Below are 18,664 nucleotides of genomic sequence, written 5' to 3'. Positions count from 1 at the left end.
CCAGGGCTGTGTTCTTTCACCTACCCTGTTTGGGATCATCGTCTCCCTGCTGCTCTCACATGCGTTCAAGTGTTCAGAAGAAGGAATTTTCCTCCACACAAGATCAGGGGGCAGGTTGTTCAACCTCGCCCGTCTAAGAGCGAAGACCAAAGTACGGAAAGTCCTCATCAGGGAACTCCTCTTTGCTGACGATGCTGCATTAACATCTCACAGAAGAGTGTCTGCACAGTCTCATCGACAGGTTTGCGGCTGCCTGCAATGAATTTGGCCTCACCATCAGCCTCAAGAAAACGAACATCATGGGACAGGGCGTCAGAAATGCTCCATCCATCAATATTGGCGACCACACTCTGGAAGTGGCTCAAGAGTTCACCTAGCTAGGCTCAACTATCACCAGTAACCTGTCTCTCGATGCAGAAATAAACAAGCGCATGGGAAAGGCTTCCACTGCTATTTCCAGACTGGCCAAGAGAGTGTGGGAAAATGGCGCACTGACACGGAACACAAAAGTCCGCGTGTATCAAGCCTGTGTCCTCAGTATCTTGCTCTATGGCAGCGAGGCCTGGACAGCGTATGTCAGCCAAGAGCGACGTCTCAACATCTTCGCTGCCTCCAGAGAATACTTGGCATTAGGTGACAGGACCGTATCTCCAACGCAGAAGTCCTCGAGACAGCCAACATCCCCAGCATATACACCCTACTGAGCCAGCGGCGCTTGAGATGGCTTGGCCATGTGAGCCGCATGGAAGATGGCAGGATCCCCAAAGGCACATTGTACAGCGAGCTCGCCACTGGTATCAGACCCACCGGCCGTCCATGTCTCCGCTTTAAAGACGTCTGCAAACGCGACACGAATTCCTGTGACATGGACCACAAGTCGTGGGAGTCAGTTGCCAGTGATCGCCAGAGCTGGCAGGCAGTCATAAAGGCGGGGCTAAAGTGTGGCGAGTCGAAGAGACTTAGCAGTTGCAGGAAAAAAGACAGAAGCGCAAGTAGAGAGCCAACTGTGTAACAGCCCCGACAACCAATTTTATCTGCAGCACCTGTGGAAGAGCCCGTCACTCGAGAATTGGCCTTTCTGGCCACTCCAGGCGCTGCTTCACAAACCACTGAGCACCTCTGGGCGCTTACCCATTGTCTCGCGAAACAAGGAGGCCAAAGAGAATCTTCAGGCATGATAGGGGAGGGGATAAAAGAGGAGGTGGTATTGAACTGCTGATCAAGGAGTCAGTAAGGAGGGATGATATCTTAGACGGTTCCTCAAACGAGGCCATGTGGGTAGAACTTAAGAACAAAAAGGGGCAATCACTTGGCTTGGAGTGGACTACAGGCCTCCAAACAGTCAGGGAGAGATAGAGGAGCAAATATGTAGGCAAATGGTGATAGTGATCACAACTCCCTGACCTTTACTATAGTCATGGAGAGGGACAGGAGCAGACGGGATGGGAAAATATTTAATTGGGGGAGGGGGAATTACAATGCTATTAGGCAGGAACTGGGGAGCTTAAATTGGGAACAGATGTTCTCAGGGAAATGCACGACAGAAATGTGGAGGTTGTCTTGGGAGCACTTGCTGCGACTTTTGGATAGGTTTGTCCCGATGAGGCAAGGAAGGGATGGTAGGGTGAAGGCACCTTGGATGACAAGAGATGTGGAACAGCTAGTCAAGAGGAAGAAGGAAACTTACTTAAGGTTGAGGAAGCAAGGATCAGACAGGGCTCTAGAGGGTTACAAGGTAGCCAGGAAGGAACTGAAGAATGGACTTAGGAGAGCTAGAAGGGGACATGAAAAAGTCTTGGCGGGTAAGATTAAGGAAAATCCCAAGGCGTTCTACACTTGGGTGAGGAACAAGAGGATGGCCAGAGTGAGGGTAGGGCCGATCAGGGATAGTGGAGGGAACTTGTGCCTGGAGTCGGAGGAGGTAGGGGAGGTCCTTAATGAATACTTTGCTTCAGTATTCACTAGTGAGAGGGACCTTGTCGTTTGTGAGGACAGCGTGAAACAGGCTGATATGCTCGAACAGGTTGATGTTAAGAAGGAGGATGTGCTGGAAATTTTGAAAGACATGAGGATAGATAAGTCCCCGGGGCCAGACGGGATATACCCAAGGATATTACGGGAAGCGAGGGAAGAGATTGGTGCACCTTTGGCGAAGATCTTTGCGTCCTCACTGTCGACTGGAGTAGTACCAGATGATTGGAGGGTGGCAAATGTTATTCCCTTGTTCAAGAAAGGGAATAGGGATAACCCTGGGAATTACAGATCAGTCAGTCTTAGGTCGGTGGTGGGCAAATTATTGGAGAGGATTCTGAGAGACAGGATTTATGATTATTTGGAAAAGCATGGTTTGATTAGAGACAGTCAGCATGGCTTTGTGAGGGACAGGTCATGCCTCACAAGCCTTATTGAATTCTTTGAGGATGTGACAAAACACATTGATGAAGGAAGAGCAGTGGATGTGGTGTATATGGATTTTAGCAAGGCGTTTGATAAGGTTCCCCATGGTAGGCTCATTCAGAAAGTAAGGAGGCATGGGATACAGGGAAATTTGGCTGTCTGGATACAGAATTGGCTGGCCCATAGAAGACAGAGGGTGGTAGTAGATGGAAAGTATTCAGCATGGAGTTCGGTGACCAGTGGTGTTCCGCAGGGATCTGTTCTGGGACCTCTGCTATTTGTGATTTTTCTAAATGACTTGGATGAGGAAGTGGAAGGCTGGGTTAGCAAGTTTGCCGATGACACGAAGGTTGCTGGAGTTGTGGATAGTGTGGAAGGCTGTTGTAGGTTGCAACGGGACATTGACAGGATGCAGAGCTGGGCTGAGAAGTGGCAGATGGAGTTCAACCTGGAAAAGTGTGAAGTGATTCATTTTGGAAGGTCAAATTTGAATGCAGAATACAGGCTTAAAGACAGGATTCTTGGCAGTGTGGAGGAACAGAGGGATCTTGGGGTCCATGTCCATAGATCACTCAAAGTTGCCACCCAAGTTGATAGGGTTGTTAAGAAGGCGTATGGTATGTTGGCTTTCATTAACAGGGGGATTGAGTTTAAGAGCCGCAAGGTTATGCTGCAGCTCTATCAAGCCCTGGTTAGACCACACTTGGAATATTGTGTTCAGTTCTGGTCGCCTCATTATAGGAAGGATGTGGAAGCTTTCGAGAGGGTGCAGAGGAGATTTACCAGGATGCTGCCTGAACTGGAGGGCATGTCTGATGGAGAAAGGTTGAGGGAGCTGGGGCTTTTCTCATTGGAGCGAAGAAGGATGAGAGGTGACTTGATAGAGGTGTACAGGATGATGAGAGGCATAGATAGAGTGGATAGCCAGAGACATTTTCCCAGGGCGAAAGGGCTATCACCAGGGGGCATAATTTTTAGGTGATTGGAGGAAGGTTTCGGGGAGATGTCAGAGGTAGGTTATTTACACAGAGAGTGGTGAGTGCGTGGAATGCACTGCCAGTGGTGGTAGTAGAAGCAGATACATTAGGGACATTTAAGCGACTCTTGGATAGGTGTATGGATGATAGTCGAATGAAGGGTATGTAGGTAGTTTGATCTTAGAGTAGGTTAAAGGTTCGGCACAACATCGTGGGCCGAAGGGCCTGTGCTGTGCTGTGCTGTTCTATGTTCTAAATCTCAGAGAGGTGTAAAAATAATAGAGTAATAATAGTAGGGGATTTCAACTTACCTAATATCAACTGGGATAGTCTTAGTGCAAAAGGCTTAAAGGAGGAGGAATTCTTAAAATGCATACAGGAGAGCTTTTTGAGACAGTATGTAGAAAGTCCTACAAGAGAAGGGGCAGTACTGGACCTAATCCTAGGGAATGAAGCTGGACACGTGGTAGAAGTATCAGTGGGGGAGCATTTTGGGAATAGTGACCATAACTCTAAGATTTAAGGGATTTATGGAAAAGGACAAAGATGGACCAGAAATAAAGGTACTGAATTGGGGGAAGGCCGATTTCAATATGAAGAAACAGGATCTGGCCAAAGTGGACTGGGAGCAGCTACTTGTAGGAAAGTACATCACACAAGTGGGAGTCATTCAAAGAGGAAATAGTTAGAGTTTAGAGCCAACATGTACCCTTCACTTAAGGTGAAGGGTAGGACCATCAAGTGCAGGGAACCCTGGATGTCAAGGGATACAGAGGATTGTATCAGGAAAAAAAAGGAGGCTTATGGCAGATTCGGAGTCCTGAAAACAGCGGAGGCATTAGAGCAGTATAGAAAAGTAATTGGGAGAGCGAAGAAAATGAGAGCAATGAAAAAAACATTGGCAGGCAAGATGAAGGAAAATCCTACAGCGTTTTATATTATATTAAGGGAAGGAGGATAACCAGGGAAAGAGTAGAGCCCATTAGGGACCAAAGTGTCAGTCTGTGTGTGGAGCTGGAGGGCATAGATGAGGTTTTAAATGATTACTTTTCATCTGTTTGCACTGTGGAGAACGACGATGTAGGTGTAGAGATCAGGGAGGAGATTGCGATAAACCTGAACATATTAGCATTGAAAGGGAGGAAGTATTAGCTGTTTTAGCGGGCTTAAAAGTGGATAAATCTCCAGGCCCAGATGAGATGTATCCCAGGCTGTTATGTGAGGCAAGGAAGGTGATAGCAGGGGCTTTAACACAAATTTTCAAATCCTCTCTGGCCACGGGAGAGGTACCAGAGGACTGGAGGACAGCGAATGTGGTACCATTATTCAAGAAGTGTAGCAGGGATAAACCAGGTAATTACAGGCTCTGTGACCGGTGGTGTACCACAGGGATCGGTGCTGGGACCCTTGTTTGTAGTGTACATTAATGATTTGGACGTCAATATAGGAGGTATGATCAGTAAGTTCGCAGATGACAGGAAAATTGATGGTGTAGCAAATAGTGAGGAGCAAAGCCTTAGATTACAGGATGATATAGATGGGCTGGTAAGATGGGCAGAGCTGTTGCAAATGGAATTTAATCCTGAGAAGTGTGAGGTGATGCATTTTGGGAGGACTAACAAGGCAAGGGAATATACAAAGGATGGTAGGACCTGAGGAAGTACAGAAGGTCAGAGGGACCTTGGTGTACTTGTCCATAGATCACTGAAGGCAGCAGCACAGGTAGATAAGGTGGTTAGGAAAGCATATAGGATCCTTGCCTTTATCAGCCAAAGCATAGAATATAAGAGCAGGGAGGTTATGATGGAACTGTATAAAACACTAGTTAGGCCACAGCTGGAGTACTGTGTACAGTTCTGGGCACCACACTATAGGAAGGATGTGATTGCACTGGAGAGGGTGCAGAGGAGATTCACCAGAATGTTGTCTGGGCTGGAGCATTTCAGCTATGAAGAGAGAGTGAAAAGGCTCGAGTTGTTTTCCTTAGAACAGAGAAGGATGAAGGGGGACATGGTTGAGGTATGCAACGTTATGAGGGGCATTGATAGGGTAGATAGGAAAAGGCATTTTCCCTTAGCGGAGGTGTCAATAACCAGGGGGCAGAAATTTAAGGTAAGGGGCAGGATGTTTAGGGGGGATTTGAGGAAAGAACTTTTCACCCAGTGGGTGGTTGGAATCTGGAACACACTGCCTGAAGGGATGGTGGAGGCAGGAACCCTCACAACATTTAAGACGTATTTAGATGAACACTTGAAACGCCATAGCATACAAGGCTACGGGCCAAGTGCTGGAAAAAGGGATTAGAATAGTTAGGTGCTTGATGGCCGGCACAGACACGATGGGCAGAAGGGCCTGTTTCTGTGCTGTATAACTCTATGACTCTATGATATGCTGTCACCCATGGAGAAGCGGGGCTGAATTAACAGTGCGCTCCTCCTGGCTCGTTCGTAACATAATTTATCAACAGAGGAGGAGTCGAGAGAGGTTGTGGTGAGGTAGATCTGGGGGTTGTCAGCCAACGTGAAAATTAATGCTGTGCGTCAAGGACCAGCCCTGCCGGTCATCAAACTGAGCATCGGTTAGCAGGTTATTGCATTGTAAGTGCCGCTTAATAGCACTGTCGACGACACCTTTCATTACTCTGCTGAAGATTGAGAGTAGACTGATGGGGAGGGGGGCAATAATTGGCCAGATTGGATTAGTGCTGTTTTTTGTGGACAGGACATACCTGGGCAAGTTTTCACATTGTTGTGTAGATGCTCGTGTTGTAGCTATACTGGAATAGCTTGATTAAGGGTGCGGCTAGTTCTGGAACATAAGCCTTCATTACTTGCCGGAATGCTGTCAGGGATCATAGCCTTTGCAGTATTTAGTACCTTCAGCCATTTCTTGAGAACACATGGAGTGAATCGAATTGGCTGAAGTCTTGTATCTGTGATGCTGGGGACTTCATGAGGAGGCCGAGATGGATCATCAGCTCGGCACTTCTGGCTGAAGATTGTTGCAAATGCTTCAGCCTTGTCTTTTGCACTGATTTGCTGGGCTCCTGCATCATTGAGGATGGGAATATTTGAGGAGTCTCCTTCTGTTCGGTGTTTAATTGTCCACCACCATTCACGCCTGGATGTAGCATGACTGCAGAGCTTAGATCTGGTCCGTTGCTTGTGGGATTGTTTAGCTCTGTCTGTTGCATGCTGTTTCCGCTGCTTGGCATGCAAGTAGTCCTGGGTTGTAGTTTACCAGGTTGACGCCTCATTTTGATGTATCCCTGGTGCTGCTCCTGGCATGCCCTCCTGCATTCTGCATTGAACCAGGGTTGATCCCCTAGCTTGCTGGTAATGGTAGAGTGGGGGATACACCAGGTTACAGATTATGGTTGAATACAATTCTGCTGCTGCTGATGGCCTGGTCCTCAACATGGATGCCCCATTTTGCATTGCTAGATCTGTTCAAAATCTATCCCATTTAGCACTGTGATAGTGCCACAAAACACAATGGAGGGTATCCTCAATGTGAACAAAGAACAAGAACAGTACAGCATAGGAACAGGCCATTCGGCCCTCCAAGCCTGCGCCGATCTTGATGCCTGTCTAAACTGAAACCTTCTGCACATCCGGGGACCGTATCCCTCTATTCCCATCCTATTCATGTATTTGTCAAGATGCCTCTTAAATGTCGCTATCGTACCTGCTTCCACCACCTCCCCCGGCAGCAAGTTCCAGGCACTCACCACCCTCTGTGTTAAGAACTTGTCTCGCACATCCCCTCTCAACTTTGCCCCTCGCACCTTAAACCTATGTTCCCTAGTAACTGACTCTTCCCCCTGGGAAAAAGCTTCTGACTATCCACTCTGTCCATGCCACTCATAACTTTGTAAACCTCTATCATGTCGCCCCTGCACCTCCGTCGTTCCAGTGAAAACAACCCGAGTTTATCCAACCTCTCCTCATAGCTAATGCCCTCCAGACCAGGCAACATCCTGGTAAACCTCTTCTGTACCCTCTCCAAAGCCAGGACTTTGTCTCCACAAGGACTGTGCATTGGTCACTCCTACCAATACTGTCCTGGACAGATGCATCTGCGGTAGGCAGATTGGTGAGGACAAGATCAAGTATATTTTTACCAATTTTTGGTTCCCCTACCACCTGCCGCAGACCCAGTCGTGCAGCTATGTCCTTTAATACTCAGCCAGCTCAGTCAGTAGTGGTGCTACCGTGCCACTCTTGGTGATGGACATTGAAGTCCCTCAACCAAAGTACATTCTGTGCCCTTGCCACCCTCAGTGCTTCCTCCAGTTGTTCAACATGGAGGAATACTGATTCATCAGCCGAGGGTGCTGGTGTGGTTGGGGGAGAGGGGTTGGCAGACAGTAGGTGGTAATCAGCAGGAGGGTTCCTTATCCATGTTTGACCTGATGCCATGAGACTTCATTGGGTCTGGAGTCAATGTTGAGGACTCCCAAGGCAACTCCCTCATGACTGTATTCCACTGAGCCACTACCTCAGCTTGGTGGATCCAGACCTCCCCCAGTGCTGGCCCCCACCCCATGCTGAACGCCCCCGGCGATTTCAGGTGTTGCTGAGATATTGTGACATTGCTGTGTGACACTGGATGTATTTCAGGTGTTTCTGGGCCTTTGGGACATGGCTGTGTGACACTGGATGTATTTCAGGTGTTTCTGGGCCTTTGGGACATTGCTGTGTGACACTGGATGTATTTCAGGTGTTTCTGGGCCTTTGGGACATTGCTGTGTGACACTGGATGTATTTCAGGTGTTTCTGGGCCTTTGGGACATTGCTGTGTGACACTGGAGGTATTTCAGGTGTTTCTGGGCCTTTGGGACATTGCTGTGTGACACTGGATGTATTTCTGGTGTTTCTGGGCCTTTGGGACAGTGCTGTGTGACATGATGTATTTCAGGTGTTTCTGGGCCTTGGGGACATTGCTGTGTGACACTGGATGTATTTCAGGTGTTTCTGGGCCTTTGGGACATTGCTGTGTGACACTGGATGTATTTCAGGTGTTTCTGGGCCTTGGGGACATTGCTGTGTGACACTGGATGTATTTCAGGTGTTTCTGGGCCATTGGGACATTGCTGTGTGACACTGGATGTATTTCAGGTGTTTCTGGGCCTTTGGGACATTGCTGTGTGACCCTGGATGTATTTCAGGTGTTTCTGGGCCTTTGGGACATTGCTGTGTGACACTGGATGTATTTCAGGTGTTTTTGGGCCTTTGGGACATTGCTGTGTGACACTGGATGTATTTCAGGTGTTTCTGGGCCTTTGGGACATTGCTGTGTGACACTGGATGTATTTCAGGTGTTTCTGGGCCTTTGGGACATTGCTGTGTGACACTGGATGTATTTCAGGTGTTTCTGGGCCTTTGGGACATTGCTGTGTGACACTGGATGTATTTCAGGTGTTTCTGGGCCTTTGGGACATTGCTGTGTGACACTGGATGTATTTCAGGTGTTTTTGGGCCTTTGGGACATTGCTGTGTGACACTGGATGTATTTCAGGTGTTTCTGGGCCTTTGGGACATTGCTGTGTGACACTGGATGTATTTCAGGTGTTTCTGGGCCTTTGGGACATTGCATGTGTGACACTGGATGTATTTCAGGTGTTTCTGGGCCTTTGGGACATTGCTGTGTGACACTGGATGTATTTCAGGTGTTTCTGGGCCTTTGGGACATTGCTGTGTGACACTGGATGTATTTCAGGTGTTTTTGGGCCTTTGGGACATTGCTGTGTGACACTGGATGTATTTCAGGTGTTTCTGGGCCTTTGGGACATTGCTGTGTGACACTGGATGTATTTCAGGTGTTTCTGGGCCTTTGGGACATTGCTGTGTGACACTGGATGTATTTCAGGTGTTTCTGGGCCTTTGGGACATTGCTGTGTGACACTGGATGTATTTCAGGTGTTTCTGGGCCTTTGGGACATTGCTGTGTGACACTGGATGTATTTCAGGTGTTTTTGGGCCTTTGGGACATGGCTGTGTGACACTGGATGAAAATAATCATGATTAATATTTTTAGTCTCTTGACAATCTTTGTCTTTCTGCAACTTAGCTTCATAACTGCCTGTGCACAAATCCTCCTTGCAGACGTAAATAAAAACAGGAAATTCTGGAAATACTCAGCAGGTCTGGCAGCTTCTGTGGAGAGAGAAGCAAAGTTAACGTTTCAGGTCAGTGACCTTCATCAGAACTACTATTTGTCAGTTCTGAAGAAGCGTCACTGACCTGAAACGTGAACTCTGCTTCTCTCTCCATAGATGCTGCCAGAACTGCTGAGTATTTCCAGCATTTGTGTTTTTATTTCAGATTTCCAGCATCTGCAGTATTTTGCTTTTATTATATCCTTGGGGACTTGTTGTATAATGATAAGGATTACATGAATGAACACAAGAAAGATACAATTAACTTGAAGTAGAATAAATATGCGATAAGTAAAAATTAGAAACCTTCTAAATATTTTTAATATATTATGGAAGTTATATAATATCCAAAATACATGATGTTTAAGAAGTAAATCTGATCGGCGGGGGTGAATTCAGTGTTTTCACGAAGGAGTTACACTCAGAGGGGACACAGGGTGAGGATTGGGTGCTGCATTCCGAACTGCACTGTCTCAGAAAACATTGCTTTGCTGGGACTGTGGGAGCATTGAATGTAACCTGAGATACGAAAATATTTGAGAATATATTGAATAAATATACAGTTGTACACTTTTTCTTTCATTGTGTCTTTCTTTCATCCTTTCTCAGATTTTTTAATTGGGTACAGAGCTGTCTCGGGAATTGTGTTTTGCCTGCTGTTCGGAATGACCGGCTATATTGTCTTCCTTTTCCTCCGTCCTAGGAGGGAAGACATAAGTTCGTTTTTGCTAAATAAGCGTAAGTTTAAACTTTACATTACTGCTCCCTACGCCCGAGTTCATTCATAAAAATTGAAAAGAGCAATGTACGCAAAGCTGATCCTTGGGGAGCACCACTGCAAAACATCCATCCACTACCACCCTCTACTTCCTGTCCCTGAGCCAATTTCACATCCATACCATCACTTTCTCCTGAATTCCATGAACTTTGTCTTCTAGCTAAATCTCCTGTGTGACACTTTGTCGAATGTCTTCTCAAAGTCATCTACTGCACTACCTTGATCAACCTTCTCTGTGTCTGTTACATCATCAAAGAATTTCATCAAGTTAGTCCGACATCATTCGTCTTTAAAAATAAATCAGTGCTGCCACTCCTTAACCATGCCTTTCCAAATTAATGTTTTTTTTGTCCATGATGTTTTCCAATAACATCTCCACCACTGATGTGGGGCTCTCTGGCCTGTCGGTTCCTAATTTATCACTTGCCCTTCTGTATCTGTGATAACCTTACTTAATCCTGAGATATCTGGATTCCTTCACTTCTGGCTTCTTGAACATCCTCTATTTTAATCGCTCCACCATTGGTGGCCGTGCCTTCAGTTGCCGAGGCCTGAAGTTCTAGAATTCCCTCCCAAAAACACTCTGGCCCCCTTCCTCTCTTTCTTCCTTCTACAACACTCCTTAAAACCTATCTCTTTGACCATGCTTTTGGTAATCTGGCCCTAATATCTCTTTATGTGTCTCAGTCTCAAGATTTGTTTGATAATGTTCCCATGGAGAGCTTTGGGATGTTTTCCGAGGTTCAAGATGCTTTATCAATACAAATTTTTGCTATTTTCTCTTCTAAATATATACACTCCTAAAATTAGGTAATACAATTCCCATCTGCGTGTTTCTTGTCTGCAGTAAAATAATTAATTCCACACCAGTTGCTTATCCTGCAAAGTGATGTTTTACACATATGCTGTAATTCTGTAATAAAAACAAAGTGCTGGAAATACTCAGGTCTGGCAGTGTCTGTGGAGAGAGAAACAGAGTTAACGTTTCAGGTCTGTGACCTTTCATCAGAACCTCTAACTTCTGTACTGGTTAACACAAGATGCCTTTGACTCATGTTATCATAACATGTCATCTTTCTACTATTAACCCAAAAACCTACAAATAACAAGAAAGTACAGAGGATCAGGGACAAATAAATGGATAAATAACAGTAACGTACTGCGGATGAGATAAATAAATGGATAAGTAACTTCAAATATTCGGGATGAGAAAGGACAATAAGGCTTGTCTTCCAACATGCCTTTCACAATCTCAGGACATCCCACGCCTATGAGAACCTTTGAAATATCGTGAATCCTGTTAAATTGTAGAAAAAACAGAAGCCAATTTGCACACAGGAAGGTCCCACAAACAACGAAGAGATAAATGACCAGTTAATGTGTTTGAGTGATACTGATTGAGGGATAAATATTCTTCAGGACACTGGTGAGAACTGTCCTGCTTCTTTTTCTCGAAAGGTGCCCTGGAATCTTTTAAATCCATCGAAGAAGACAAATGGAGCCTGGGTTTTTTGCCTTATCTGAAAAACGGCTCCTCTGACAGTGTCAGCCTGTCTTCTGAGTTCAAGTTCTTGGAGTGGGGCTTGAACTCAACCTTCTGAGTCAGAGGTGAGAGTTCTAGAACAAAGAAAATTACAGCACAGGAACCGGCCCTTCGGCCCTCCAAGCCTGCGCCGATCCAGATCCTCTATCTAAACATGTCGCCTATTTTCTAAGGGTCTGTATCTCTTTGCTTCCTGTCCATTCATGTATCTGTCTAGATACATCTTAAAAGACGCTATCGTGCCCGCGTCTACCACCTCCGCTGGCAACGCGTTCCAGGCACCCACCAAGCTCTGCGTAAAGAACTTTCCACGCATATCCCCCCTAAACTTTTCCCCTCTCACTTTGAACTCGTGACCCCCAGTAATTGAATCCCCCACTCTGGGGAAAAAGCTTCTTGCTATCCACCCTGTCTATACCTCTCATGATTTTGTACACCTCAATCAGGTCCCCCCTCAACCTCCGTCTTTCTAATGAAAATAATCCTAATCTACTCAACCTCTCTTCATAGCTAGCGCCCTCCATACCAGGCAACATCCTGGTGAACCTCCTCTGCACCCTCTCCAAAGCATCTACATCCTTTTGGTAATGTGGCGACCAGAACTGCACGCAGTATTCCAAATGTGGCCGAACCAAAGTCTTATACAACTGTAACATGACCTGCCAACTCTTGTACTCAATACCCCGTCCGATGAAGGAAAGCATGCCGTATGCCTTCTTGACCACTCTATTGACCTGCGTTGCCACCTTCAGGGAACAATGGACCTGAACACCCAAATCTCTCTGGACATCAATTTTCCCCAGGACTTTTCCATTTATTGTATAGTTCACTCTTGAATTGGATCTTCCAAAATGCATCACCTCGCATTTGCCTGGATTGAACTCCATCTGCCATTTCTCTGCCCAACTCTCCAATCTATCTATATTCTGCTGTATTCTCTGACAGTCCCCTTCACTATCTGCTACTCCACCAATCTTAGTGTCGTCTGCAAACTTGCTAATCAGACCACCAATACTTTCCTCCAAATCATTTATGTATATCACAAACAACAGTGGTCCCAGCACGGATCCCTGTGGAACACCACTGGTCACACGTCTCCATTTTGAGAAAGTCCCTTCCACTGCTACTCTGTCTCCTGTTGCCCAGCCAGTTCTTTATCCATCTAGCTAGTACACCCTGGACCCCATGCGACTTCACTTTCTCCATCAACCTACCATGGGGAACCTTATCAAACGCCTTACTGAAGTCCATGTATATGACATCGACAGCCCTTCCCTCATCAATCAACTTTGTCACTTCCTCAAAGAATTCTATTAAGCTGGTAAGACATGACCTTCCCTGCACAAAACCATGTTGCCTATCACTGATAAGCCCATTTTCTTCCAAATGGGAATAGATCCTATCCCTCAGTATCTTCTCCAGCAGCTTCCCTACCACTGACGTCAGGCTCACCGGTCTGTAATTACCTGTATTATCCCTGCTACCCTTCTTAAACAAGGGGACAACATTAGCAATTCTCCAGTCCTCTGGGACTTCACCCGTGTTTAAGGATGCTGCAAAGATATCTGTTAAGGCCCCAGCTATTTCCTCTCTCGCTTCCCTCAGAAACCTGGGATAGATCCCATCTGGACCTGGGGACCTGTCCACCTTAATGCCCTTTAGAATACCCAACACTTCCTCCCTCCTTATGCCGACTTGACCTAGAGTAATCAAACATCTATCCCTAACCTCAACATCCGTCATGTCCCTCTCCTCGGTGAATACCGATGCAAAGTACTTGTTTAGAATCTCACCCATTTTCTCTGACTCCACGCATAATTTTCCTCCTTTGGCCTTGAGTGGGCCAATCCTTTCTCTAGTTACCCTCTTTCTCCTTATATATGAATAAAAGGCTTTGGGATTTTCCTTAACCCTGTTTGCTAAAGATATTTCATGACCCCTTTTAGCCCTCTTAATTCCTTGTTTCAGATTGGTCCTACATTCCCGATATTCTTCCAAAACTTCGTCTTTCTTCAGCCTCCTAGACCTTATGCATGCTTCCTTTTTCCTCTTAGCTAGTCTCACAATTTCACCTGTCATCCATGGTTCCCTAATCTTGCCATTTCTATCCCTCATTTTCACAGGAACATGTCTCTCCTGCACACTAATCAACCTCTCTTTAAAAGCCTCCCACATATCAAATGTGGATTTATCTTCAAAAAGCTGCTCCCAATCTACATTCCCCAGATCCTGCCGAATTTTGGTATAGTTGGCCTTCCCCCAATTTAGCACTCTTCCTTTAGGACCAATCTCGTCTTTGTCCATGAGTATTCTAAAACTTAAGGAATTGTGATCACTATTCCCAAAGTAGTCCCCTACTGAAACTTCAACCACCTGGCCGGGCTCATTCTCCCCACAGCTGAGGCTGAAAAATTGTGGTGAACTAACAATGCATTAGTTTCCATGCTATTTTGTCCTTACCTACATAGCCATATTTTAATTTCTTTGAAACTTTGATTCATTGACAGGTGAGCGTTACATTATACTTGGGTCTGGAGTATTCACAATAATAATTTCACCTCTGCCAATTTATGAAGCAAGTGAAAATGGTGAGTGTTACATAATGAGAGAAAAACAGAAGAACACATTTAGTATCTTTCCCAGTAAAATTGGTCATTTTCAGATGCCCTGTGGATGTTTTAAGATGCCTGGCATCTGTCTGAAAGTATCCTGTTCTATTATTTTTAATGTCCAAAGTGGATGATCTCACATTTGCCACTAACGCTAAAAAAAACTGCTTTTCGTGAATTTGCTGCAATGCGTAGTTTTACAATTGATTGTCTCCTTCAGTTGCATAATTTTACTACTTTAGGTATATAATTGTAGAGGCATTAACTACTTCGTAGTTAATCGTAGTAGTTGAAGCCACATCTGCATTACTCTCAGTTAAATTCTTCACATTAGCTTGAAGGATTAAGTGAGTTTCTATTAACAATGTTCTGTTACTGAATAGGATTCCAGTCAGGCAGCATTTTCGCTGAAAAGGCATCTACCACAGATTTTATTGCAACTAATTGGGTGAGGTAATACTTTGAAACATGCAGATCCTCACAGCAAGAGTGAAAGAAAAGTATAAAAAGGCCTTGAGAATTGGTACTTCAGAATTTGACAGTGCTTGGCCAGCTGATTCCCTCGAGCTCGAAACCTGTGACCCAGTAAATTCTCTTGTCTTGTACCATAAGTGGCTCAAGCATGTGTGTAATTATTAGGAATAGTCTTTGTTGTGAATGTGTGATAAAAGGAACATAGGAATAGGAGTAGGCCATTCAGCCCGTCAAGCCTGCTCCGCCATTCAATTAGATCATCCAGCTCAATGCCACTTTCCCACGCTATCTCCATATCACTTGATGTCATTAATATCCAGATATTTATCGATTTCTACCTTGAACATGCTCAATGACTGAGCCTCCACAGCCTTCTGGCGTAGAGAATTCCACAGATTCACCACCCTCTGAGGGAAGAAACTCCTCCTCATCTTAGTCTGAAATGGCCTGACCCTTATTCTGAGATAATGTCCCCGGAGGGCGAAATATCCTATCTACATACACCCTGTAAGAATTTTGTCAGTTTCAATGAGATCACCTCTTATTCTTTGTAACTGTAGAGAGTACAGGTCCAGTTGTATATACGTGATTTGGAATAGTTATTATCGTATATTTGTGATTATTAGCAATCGTTATCGTTGTATGTGTGTAATTATTGTCAGAAAACCATAGAACAATAGAAAGGTTATGACAGAGAAAGGCCATTCAGCCCATCGTGTCTGCACAGCTGAAGAAACTAGCTGTTCAATCTAATTCCACCTTCCAGCACCTGGTCCGTAGCCTTGCAGGTTACAGCACTTCAGGTGCAGTTCCAGGTACCTTTTAATAGTACTGTACCTTTAATTTCTGTGGAAACCAACAAATGCCTTTGGAACTTATTATCTTGTGGAGTAACTTGGCACCTCAGATGAATGGGGAAAAGTGTTGGCATATTTAGTAGGACAGAGATTTTAGGATGGTGACTTGCATTTTTCTGACTTTTAACTGTCACATTACAGAAAATTATTCTGCCAAAGCCATTATGAAACTCTAAACGAGATGAGAGTTTAAAGAAACTTATCCTTGCTCCTCAAGCATCGCAATTTGTGTTGGACACAGTTGAGAGGTCTAAGATAAAAGGGGGTCTAATGGTCCATGTGTTATCAAACCTGCCAAGTCTTGGTCCAGTGCTCCTTGCAAGTGTCCTTTCATGCTCACTCTTTGTAGCTCTTTGTTTGCTGTTCTTCGTGTATCTCCCATTTTCCAGGATCTGTGTTTTTTTTGCATTTTTGTATGCTTTTTCTTTTAGTTTGTTATCTCTTACCTCTTGAGTGATCCATGGCTTTTTTTTTTTGGTAAGTTATGCTCTTACCACTTAGGGTATAAAGTGGTTCGAGATCACATCAAAATATTTTTGAACACCTTCCACTTCTGTTGTTTTACGCATCAGCAGATTTTCTCAGTTTACTGTTGACGGTCTCTTTCTCATCGTGTTGAAGTCAGCCTCACATAAATCTGGAAACTTAGCAGCTGTTTTATATTTCTCCCTTTCAAACACACTGTTAAACCTGATCACATTATGATCATTATTAGATAAATATTCACACACTTTTTAGCTGTGAACTAAATCTGGTTGATGGCTCATTATTACATCTAATATGACATGTCCCATTATTGGTTCTAGGACATATATTGTTGCATAAAATTATCCTGGATGTACTCAAGAAGTTTACTACCTTTCTGACATGCATGAGTCTGCTTATCCCAATCTATATGAAAGTTAAAATCCTCCATTAAAACCATTCTGCCTTTGCTACGTGAATAGTTGGTACAGAGTGCATCACAAACAGACTAAGAGTTGGGAATTTAGTGAGAGTGGGAATTCATTGCAGAGGGGGAAGAAAGTGTGGTTTTTCGCCTCCAATACTTGTGGTTCATGTTACAGGTTTAATCTACTTATAAGTTATTATAGATCAAGTGCTGAGTTCAAAGACTGAAATATATAATCTAAAGTAAATTGACTAATTAATTTAGTTAATAAAACAAGGTTATATACAAGGATGACAGTGCAGGCAGTGTGCTACAACTGCAGCATGAGAGAGTTTGTGGAGATCATGGTGATCCCAGACAATCACGTAAAAACATAGAAAATAGGAGCAGGAGTAGGCCGTTCGAGCCTGCTCTGCCATTCATTATGATCATGGCTGATCATCCAACTCAGTAGCCTGTTCCCGCTTTCACCCCATATCCTTTGATCCCTTTAGACCCAAGAGCTATATCTAACTCCTTCTTGAAAACATACAATGTTTTAGTCTCAGCTGCTTTCTGTGGTAGCGAATTCCACAGGCTCACCACTCTCTGGGTGAAGAAGTTTCTCCTCATCCCAGTCCTGGAAAGGTTCACCCCGTATCCTGAGACTATCACCCCTGGTTCTGGACTCCCCCGCCATCAGGAATATCCTTCCTGCATCTACCCTGTTAAGTCCTGTTAGAATTTTATAGGTTTATATGAGATCCCCCCTCACTCTTCTGAACTGGAGCAAATATAATCCTAACCGACTCGATCTCTCCTCATACATCAGTCCCACCATCCCAGGAATCAGTCTGGTAAACCTTCGCTGCACTCCCTCTATAGCAAGAACGTCCTTTCTCAGATAACGTTAGTAGGGGTTGTATATAGACCCCCAAACTGTAGTGGTGATGTCGGGAATGGCATTAAACAGGAAATTAGAGCTGCATGCGATAAAGGAACATCTGTAATTACGGGTGAATTTAATCTGCATATAGATTGGGCAAATCCAATTAGTCACAATACCGTAGAGGAGGAATTCTTGGATTGTATACAGGATGGTTTTATGGACCAATACGTTGAGGAACCAACTAGAGAACAGGCCATCCTAGACTGGGTATTGTGTAATGAGCGAGGAATAATTGACAATCGAGTGGTGAGAGACCCCTTGGGGATGAGCGACCATAATAAGATAGAATTCTTCATCAAGATGAAGAGTGACGTAGTTGATTCTGAGACGAGGGTCCTGAATCTTAGTAAAGGAAACTACGAAGATATGAGGCACGAGTTAACTATGATGGATTGGGAAACGTTACTTAAAGGGATAACGGTGGATAGGCAATGGCAAACTTTTAAAGAGCACATAGATGAACTGCAACAATTGTTTATTCCTGTCTGGCGCAAAAGTAAAACGGGAAAGGTAGCTAAACCATGGCTTAATAGGGAAGCTAGAGATATCATTAGATCCAAGGAAGAGGCATATAAATTTGCCTAAAAAAAACAACAGACCTGAGGATTGGGAGCAGTTTAGAATTCAGCAAAGGAGGACCAAGGGATTGATTCAGAAGGGGAAAGTAGAGTACGAGAGCAAGCTTGCGGGGAACATAAAAACTGACTGTAAAAGTTTCTATAGGTATGTGAAAAGAAAAAGATTGGTGAAAACAAATGTAGGTCCCTTACAATCAGAAACAGGGGAATTTATTATGGGGAGCAAAGAAATGGCTGACCAATTAAATACATACTTTGGTTCTGTCTTCACAAAGGAGGACACAAATATCATACCAGAAATGTTGGGGAACACAGGGCTTAGTGAGAGAGAGGAGCTGAAGGAAATCAGTATTAGTAGAGAAATGATGTTGGGGAAATTGATGGGATTGAAGGCCGATAAATCCCCAGGACCTGATGGTCTGCATCCCAGAGTACTTAAGGAAGTGGCCCTAGAAATAGTGGATGCATTGG

The 18,664-nt window shown here is 44.6% G+C and overlaps 1 protein-coding gene across 1 annotated transcript in view; it reads left to right on the top strand.

Moving 5' to 3' along the window:
- The window catches only part of LOC137345903 (uncharacterized), a 270,894-nt gene that overhangs the window by 110,016 nt on the left and 142,214 nt on the right, over nt 1-18,664 (top strand). Inside the window, exons 6-7 of the mRNA XM_068009144.1 lie at nt 10,144-10,272; nt 14,363-14,443. Of these exons, the coding sequence (XP_067865245.1) occupies nt 10,144-10,272; nt 14,363-14,443 (210 nt within the window). The remainder of the gene's footprint in view (nt 1-10,143; nt 10,273-14,362; nt 14,444-18,664) is intronic.

The sequence above is a fragment of the Heterodontus francisci genome, chromosome 29 (assembly GCF_036365525.1).
Source record: "Heterodontus francisci isolate sHetFra1 chromosome 29, sHetFra1.hap1, whole genome shotgun sequence".
Lineage (NCBI taxonomy): Eukaryota > Metazoa > Chordata > Chondrichthyes > Heterodontiformes > Heterodontidae > Heterodontus > Heterodontus francisci.
Note: the sequence above shows the minus strand (reverse complement) of the source record. Positions and strands in the feature narration are given on the sequence as shown.